Source organism: Chelonoidis abingdonii, chromosome 7 (assembly GCF_003597395.2).
Source record: "Chelonoidis abingdonii isolate Lonesome George chromosome 7, CheloAbing_2.0, whole genome shotgun sequence".
NCBI lineage: Eukaryota > Metazoa > Chordata > Testudines > Testudinidae > Chelonoidis > Chelonoidis abingdonii.
In genome coordinates, this window is record NC_133775.1 from 11,834,273 (window position 1) to 11,843,053 (window position 8,781).

At 46.2% G+C, this 8,781-nt stretch overlaps 1 protein-coding gene across 2 annotated transcripts in view; it reads left to right on the forward strand.

Moving 5' to 3' along the window:
• The window catches only part of SCP2 (sterol carrier protein 2), a 52,577-nt gene that overhangs the window by 27,992 nt on the left and 15,804 nt on the right, over window positions 1-8,781 (forward strand). For both annotated transcript variants that reach the window (XM_032768409.2, XM_032768410.2), the window contains exon 12: window positions 8,262-8,415. In XM_032768409.2, coding sequence (XP_032624300.1) covers window positions 8,262-8,415 — 154 coding nt within the window. The remainder of the gene's footprint in view (window positions 1-8,261; window positions 8,416-8,781) is intronic.

Consider the following 8,781-nt stretch of genomic DNA (forward strand, 5'->3'; position numbering starts at 1 on the left):
CTGAGGCTTTGCGGGTTGACGCTGCTCCAGTTCCTTCTTACTACTGGATGGCCAGAGTCGGAACCCCTGTTCCTCAATATTCTTAGCTTACAAGAGAGAGGTTCTTTGATTGTTATCTGTAGATAGCTTTTACTAGTTGTATATGATAGTCCATTTGTTAGCTAGGTTTTCTTTGTTGGACTTCTCCCATTGCAGGGCTCCTCCCCAGCCCAGGGACTATGCCCCGGCAAGCCAGTTTTAAATACTGTGCTTTGTGCTTACGGACCTTCTCTGTGAGTGACAAGCACCAACATTGTCTGTATTGTTTGGGCGAAGCTCACGTTGCCGCCTGCTGCTCCATCTGCTGCTCTTTCCCGGATTGGCCTCGAGAGGCCAGAGAACTTTGCCTTTGCAAGTTCTGTATGGAGGAGTTAATGTGACCATGTGCACAACCGGATCCAGGACCAACTGATCCATCAGAGTGGCGCTTTGTACCGGCGGCGAGCTCCTCCTTGGGCCTTTCCCAGCCGGCACCAGAGACACCACTGCTACTGCCCAAGACCCACCATGCTCATAAGAGACACAGCTATGGACATAAGGGCGGCTCGCCGAGGGGGACTGCCTCTAAACACATCATTGCTTCCCCGAGCTGTCACATGAACTCGGATGCTCCAGTGACAAAAAATCCCACTCAGAGCATAAGTCCAAGCACGGTGCTCCATTGGCCCTGCCATTGGCCGCAGTGACTGGCCTGCTGCTGTCACCTCCAGCTCTGTCCACTCCACTGGGATGTCTGGACTTGCATGCCCAGTCTTACATACACCAGGGTGCTTGTCCCCTCTCATGCCAACAGCTGAACTGATGTTGCCATATGCTGGCTCCCGTCCACGCTCAGGCATATTGTTGCTCCCAGCATGCTGGTTCCCATGGATGAGCCCCTTCTCCTTCAGCATCCTCCTCTGCTCTGCCTCTCTCTGCTATGTCCTTCCACAGAGGAACCTCTTTTGCTCTTGGACCATCTGGTTTCATCTCATCCCACACTGATGATTCCGACGACTCTGCCTCTACCAGACCTGTCTTTGGCCTCGGAGTGGTCCTCCAAGCTGGACTCTGCCTTCTTGCCCGCCCAGTCATATAGCACCACCCATATCAACCAATGTACGCCCCACTGGTCAACCTGTGGTTCCATTACTTGCAGGCATTGCTGATGCCAGGTGACCCCTATGCCTGACACTGCCGAGCAGCTTGGGACCTCTACAGCAATCACAGGGACAACCACGCCTGCATCACCAGCTGTTCCCAATGCACACCGTCCCTCTCTCTGTCTATGAGAAGCCCCAGGACTTTCTGGCATTGGCAGTGCCATTGGACCCTCTGGTCCCTATTTGTGTCTCTTCCTCCCTGGACGATGCCCTTATTCAGCTCTCTCTCGCCTCCCAGTGATCACCTGCAATACCAGGATCTGCTATGGCGCTCAACCTGCCTGTAAATGATGTACAAGACCCCAGGAACCATTTCCTGCACATATTGCAAACCCCTTCTCCTCCCTCTTCCCCCCGGCCTTCCCCTACTGCTCTGCCTATTCACGAGACCATTTTACAACTGGCCCAAATGGTCTGGCACACCCCAGCTTCTTGTGTCTCTACTCCCAAGCTGGTGGAGCATCTCTACTTCGTGCCCTCCAAAGGCACAGACTTTCTATATACTCACTCGCCATGAAATTCTCTTGTAGTCCATGCAGCAACTGAGCATGCCTGGCAACAGCTCTTTAAATCCAACACCCTTTTTCCCCCTGTGCCAGTCACAGTGCCAAGAAGCTGGACTTCTTGGCTTGAAGGTCAACTCCTCTGCGGGTCTACAATTCTGCATTGCCAGCTACGAGGCCATCCTGGCAAAGTACGACTTCCTCTCATACTCCAAACTGAGGGACTTTCAAGCCTTCCTCCATCCAGAGAAGCAGCAGGACTTCAACACCTTCTGGATGAAGGCAAGTTGGTCACAACGTTCCTCCAGGGAGCGGTTGATGCTGCTGATACTGCATCCCATTCTCTGGCCTCAGGGGTTGTCCTCTGCTGTGATTGCTGGCTATAATCTAGCAGGTTTCTGAAGGAGGTCTAGACTACACTTGAGGACCTCCCCTTTGACAATAACAAAATGTTTAGCAACAAAACCAGTGAGTCCCTGCACTCCCTTAAGGACTTTTGTGCCACCCTCCTGTCGCTGGGCATATACTCCCTAGCCCCAACCTGCAGGCAACAAAGGTTGTCCTTCAGCAGGGCCATCCTTAGAGGGGTGCAGGGCCTGGGGTGGAAGTGACGAATCTGTCACTTCCAGGGCGGACTGCGGTGGGTAGGGGAGGCAGTACCTCACCAAACGGCCAGACACGGCCCTACCCACACTCTGCTTCTCCAGGGCCCTGCGCCGTTGGTGCTGCTGGGCTCCAGGGGGCTGGGGCCATGCTGCCTGCCTTCCTGGGGCTGGGTAGCGTGCGGCAGAGCCGCAGCTCTCTCTCCCAGTGCTCCAGGGTTGGGGAGGCTGCCGCTGCCATGCACTCTCCCTCCCGGCACACTCTCCCACAGGTGGAAGGGGCGGGGCTGGAAGGCTAATCTCCCCCAGCCAGCGGTTCACACGCCATCAGGGCCGTCCTTAAGCATACGCAATGTAGGCAGCTGCGTAGGGCATCTGAAAATTTGGGGCGCCACTGGGTCTTAGTGTCCACCCGTTTGTTTTCCTATCCCTGTTCTGATGCTTCGTGCAGGCTCCCACAGATGGCTGCTCTAGCCTGGTGAGTCTTCCTTGGGAGGGAATCTAGTAGTTAAAAATGAAAAAACCTCTAGCCTGCCAGACCTATTAGCACAACACTGAAACTGTTAAAGAGACATTCAAGGAGTAATAAAGCCATTTAACAGGCATTTGCCAACCCCAAGGTATTATACTGACTGGTCTTCAGGAGTGGTAGTCTGTTAGTCTATATCAGCAAAAAACAAGTAAGGACGATCCTTGTGGCACCTCAGAGACTAACAATTATTTGGGCATAAGCTTTTGTGTGCGGAAACCCCATTTCAGCAGATGTCCATGAAAACTTTTGCCCAAATAAATTTTATACTGTCAGTCTGACTTACAAATGACAAAACAGTTGCTTGCATTAATGTAATATTTACACAGAACAGCGTCGTCACGGACTTAGTTTAAAATTTGCTTTAAATAATATTTCAGTTAGTGAGCTGGTGAAGATTAAAATCACGTTTCTAAAAAAATGCTTGCATAGAGTTTTAGATGCACAATCTCTTAGCCTTAAATGCGTGCTGGATCTTCAGACATACAGTTTTTTAAATAAATCCTGCAAAAGACATCCCTATCTAAAATACACATTCTTATTACTATAGTTTTAAAAAAAAAGTGCTTCCAAGTCTTCCTGTCCTTTCTGTCCATCCCTTCACCACCCCTCGCCCCACTTTCCCACTGAAGAGAGCCCTTAAAGGACAACAGTCCTTCCCTTCCAGATAGGGAAACTCTTTGTCCAGCTTTCTTACTTCTGACTAATTACGGTGAAACTAGTTTTTAAAAGAACCCTCCAGCAAAATCAGTACCTTAGCTAAGACAAAAAAAATCCTCGTTATACTAAAAATCTTTGAAACACATTTTTTTAAAGTTGGTGAAATTCATAACCATGTCTCTTGTATGGAGATCACACAAAGTAATTACTGTTCCTTTTTCTAAAAGCAATGAACATGTTATGAACACACTACAACCTCTCTTGATTAATTTAAAATATGTCTTTGTTTCAGTTGAGTTAAATATTGTATAATCTGGAATTGCTGGCTTTAAGGTTGAGTACATTTAAAATATAAATTTCATCTTAAAATGTACTGATTTAAGAAAATGTATAAACAGAGAAGAGCTGGCATCATGATATTCCTTATATGTAATGTTGTCTTCAGCAGGACAGCTTTCTCACCCTTACTACGAAGTGTTTTGCAAATAATTTCGTGACAAACTTCAGGCGCTATCAAAAAATCTGAACTACATTTTTATTCCCAAATTTTAGTGCTTTTAATATAGTATCTTCTTATGTCGTTCTGCATGAGGAGAGGGTTGGGAGTCTACTGCGGGAACTGTGACTCTCCGCCACCATGAGGCAGGCCAGGCATTCGATTATCCTTTGCTGTCAAGTCCTCCTCCCCCTCCCCCCACAGGCTGTGAGCTTGGGCTGCCATCGGATAGTGGCACCGAGTTTTAATAATTACTCGTAGCCCGATAAACCGTAAGACGGCCCTGCGCGCAAGCCATGTGCAGCCGGCCCAATCGCAGGGCGCCAGTGAGAGCCGCAGGAGCAGGTCACCCCATTCGTGCTACCCTGTGGAGCTCGTGTCGGCTGCAGACCCCGCCCTCATTCCACCTACCGAGCCCCTATCCTCAATAGTCCGACTGAAGTGTTTTGTCGTCGCCTGCCTGCACTAAAGCCTCAGCTATCCACTGCCACTGCTCCTGGCCACTTCTGCCTTCTGCAGGTGTTCGCCAGGTGTGACCCCTGTCCTGAGGGATCGCAAAACTTCCTCCCAGCGCTCTTGCAGTCACCCCCTGCCAATTATTTTTGGGGTTCATTCTTGCCCCTTTTTGGTGTACCAACTGGAGCGTGATTACCACCGATGCTAAGTGGTTGGACAGCTGGTCACCAGGTAAGCGGTAGTAGAGGATGTGCTTTCTTCGCCTGCCCATCCACTCACTCTGAGGGCTCTGCGGATCGCCTTCGCGGATACCATCTTCTCTGAGGAGAAGCAGAATGGCGCCTCGTGTGGTGGGAAGGAGCCCGTTAGAGATCTGTTTTCAACAACTACAATGGCCATGGTTGTCTAGATCCTTACTGCCTTGTACTGAAAAGGGCCTCCATCCCATGGTTTGGATGGCTGGCGCGGTTGTTAACAAATTTATCCGCAGATTCTGTTTCTGATAGACACTCCGCCGCGTCGCTCATGTGCGCCGTGCGCGCGTTTCACGGCTCTAGGAAGGAGAGGGTGCAGGAAGTTCCATATAGACATCCCCCTGCGCTTAGCGCAATTCTCCGGACACACTGCAGATCCAGACCCTTCTGCTTTGGATTGCTTGTCCCTCCTGTCTTTTTACAAAGCGTTTTGCCATCATGGTGCTACAGGGTGTCCCTGCGGTCACTGCCCAATGGTGTTTCGGCGTAACCTTGGACCATGGGCTCCTGGTGGCTCGGCGTCCCGGCCCCTCCGTATCACTGTCCAAACCCTTCATAGCCTCTAGAAGCTGGGATTGCGATGCGAGATAGGAGAAATCAGTCTCGTTACTCTCGTACCTACATGTTCGATTTTCATAGGGCTCATCTGTGATTCGTGTGTCGAGAGCGCGCTAGCGATCCTTTTTTCCCTTGCGACTGCTGTCACCGCCGCTCACTGCGTGTCGATCAGCACAGGTGGGCACATGAGTCCTGGTCAGTGCGCCCCTCTCTCTTGGATCAAATGGGCGTGCGGCGCTGCACCTCTGTTTCACGCTGCGGTGAGTGCGTGCCGTGGCGCGAGTATGTGTGCCTTCCAGCTGTGCGTCCAGCTGCATCTGATGATCTCAGTGAGACAGCCTAGCGATGGTCGTGCTTTGGTGTCGCCGTGCGTGCGCGTCATCGTTGCGCATGGGTGGTGCAGCCTGTCCACAGTCTGTAGCCAGCATCCCTTCATGCCCCCCATACCGCAGGTCCACCACAGTGATGGCCTTGCTCGATTGGGTGGGGTGCTCATCGGACGGGCCGAGCGGTGGGCTCGGGACCGTCTGGTCCCCCAGAGGTGCGAGCAATCGCATCTGGAGCTTCTGTGCCATGTGCCTCATCCCTGCCGGTCTTCCTGCCCTGGTCCTCTTGCTCACAGCAGTGTTCAGCTGTAAAACGATAAGGAACACCATAGCGGTCAACCAAAATCCATCAGCCCAGTATCCTGGTCTCCGAACAGTGGCCAATGCCATGGCCCCAGAGGAATGAACAGACACAGGTATGATCATCAAGGTGTCCATCCCCTGTCACCCATTTCCAGCTTTTGGCAAACAGAGGTTAGGGACACCATCCGTGCCCATCCTGGCTAATAACTTCATGGAGGATAGGTCCCTCAATGGCTATCTAGTTCTTTTTTGACCCCTGTTATAGTCTTGGCCTTCACAACATCCTCTGGCAAGGAGTTCCACAGGTTGACTGTTCATTGTGTGAAAAAATACTTCCTTTTGTTTGTTTTAAACCTGCTGCCTATTATCCAGCTCCAAACACATCATGGTCCTGTATGCCAGCATACTTTCCTGTATAACAGAAAAACAAAGCACTACTTAAGCAGTAATTTTTGTTTTGTGTTGGTTTTTTACTTTAAAAAAATGCAAGCCCTAATTTGTTCAGGAGTCTGTGATCAGTTTTTTATTTCTGTAAGAAATACTTAAATGATTTTGAATTCAGCTTGTTAACTGCCAGCCTTTGTAGTATTTCATGGTTACTTTTAGTTATTTATTTATTTATTACTACAGCAGAATTGAAGGTTCTTCTTTCCTCTAATTCCTAAAAGTGTCAAGAACGCTCTGCTAATGCAGTCTTTTGACAGACTTTTAGCAGAAGGATTTATAATACTGCCATCAGGTTGTGAAAAATAGAACTACTTAAATTCTTTATATGGTTTTCAGAACTTAGTCTCTTTTTAAAGACTAAAATTTCACTGTCACGCAGCTGTTTTTGTAATAAAGCCTTCATTAAAGAATTGGAATTTTCTTGAAGGGACCTGCATGTTGGTAGGCCAGAATTTGACATTCTGAGTATTGACTTCATCTGGAAGGTATTACCATAAAATGGTTAAAGAATAAGGAAACTAATCTTCCATACAGTGGACATTTGAAGGGGATGAAAGTGAAAAATGCATTACTTTGAGTTACAAACTCGTATGTTTATAGAGTATGCATGCACTGATGTAAATGCTGTATTTTTCTTTTTCCTAAAGCTGTGAAAATACTAGTTTTCTAAAAGCAAAAATTGCTTAAGAGAGGACAGCCTGAAACTCAGTCAGGTATAAGAGTACTAAGTAAAATATGCCAGTGTTGCAGCTCCAAAGTCAGGATAAAGCTAACTCTGGTGTTTATTTCGCTGGAGGAATTGCACAATTTCTGTCCTATTTTTCAGGGAAGATGAAAGTACAGACAAATACAGTGATAGTGGGCTTTTTAAAATAAACTTAGGCAAATTAGTCAAAAAATTTAGGTACCCCAACGTATCAACAAATAGGGCTCAATCCAAGGCCCACTGAAATCAATGGAAGAATTCCCATTGATGGACATTCAATCCAAGGCCATATTCTGCTTCACTGTTTTACTTATATAGTTAGTTGTTTTTTTTAATTGCTGAAAAGATCTTTACAAATTTCAATAGGGAGGCAAAAATTATTAAATATTTTTAAAGGAATTACAATCGAAAGGGTGCTTTATCAAAAAAAATTAAAGTTGACAATGTTCTTAAGCTAAAGCTTTCCAGAAACACCACTCTCTTGAGTATTGGTCAATTTTTAGTCTTGCCCGGGTTCGTAGTGTCCTTCTTGTTTGCTTGTTCTTTTTAAAACTACAGTCAGAATTATCAAATGGTAAGTTTTTTGTATTGTGCAGAAATACTTCTCTAAGCGTTATATCAGTAAGAAATGTTTGTCTTATTTCAGTATTACATTTTGACGTACTAAAACTTCATGAGACTAATATTTTCAAACTAGATTGAAGCACTTTGTCATATTATCCCATATTTTAGCTATATAAGAGCTAAATAATATTATTACCTAAGTCATGGTCAGTATTGGATTTGCCATAAAAGAAAACAGCATTTTTAAGATTGCTCATTTTTAAATCAGTTTAACTTTCTAGCCCTAAGCACTCCTAGTTTTTGTATTCCTTTGAGTTGTTGTATGCAGTGTAGTTGTAGCTGTGTTGGTCCCAGGATATTAACAATAACTTTTATTGGGCCAGCATCTGTTTGTGAGAGAGACAAGCTTTTGAGCCACACAGACCTGAAAAAGAGCTCTGCGTGGCTCAAAAATTTCTCTCTCCAACAGAAGTTGGTCCAATAAAAGATATTACCTCACCATTTAAGCTTCTGTTTTTAAAAAAAGGCTTTTTTCTTAGGATTTTGGTAACTGGAGTTGTTTTAAATTTTAGTTTGCAGAAGAGGTAGCATGATATAAAACATTATTGTATTTGTTGCTTGCTTTTGCAATAGTTGGAATGTGTTAAGATCTGCTTGCTCTGTGTTTGATTTTTAGGTCTGGCTCAGTGTGCTGAACTCTGCTGGCAGCTAAGAGGGGAAGCTGGGAAGAGACAAGTTCCTGGTGCAAAGGTGGCTCTGCAACATAACATAGGCCTTGGTGGTGCTGTAGTTGTAACATTATACAGAATGGGTTTTCCTGAAGCAGTAAGGTGAGCTTTTATCTATTTGTGTTTATATAAATCTGTATATAAACGTCATCGGAGAAGAGGTAGCATTATTCTTTACTTTGGAAGACAGAGATTTTCTGTTTGAGTGCAGCATAAAGTAGGATATAATGTTTAAATAGTGTGGTAGATCCAGTTTGGTAGGGCTGAAATGAAAATGTGCATATAATTGGCTTATTTTGCACATACAATACAGCAGGGGTCAGCAACCTTTCAGAAGTGGTGTGCCGAGTCTTCATTTATTCACTCTAAATTAAGGTTTCACGTGCCAGTAATATATTTTAACATTTTTAGAAGGTCTCTTCCTATAAGTCTATAATATATAACGAAACTATTGTTGTATGTAAAGTA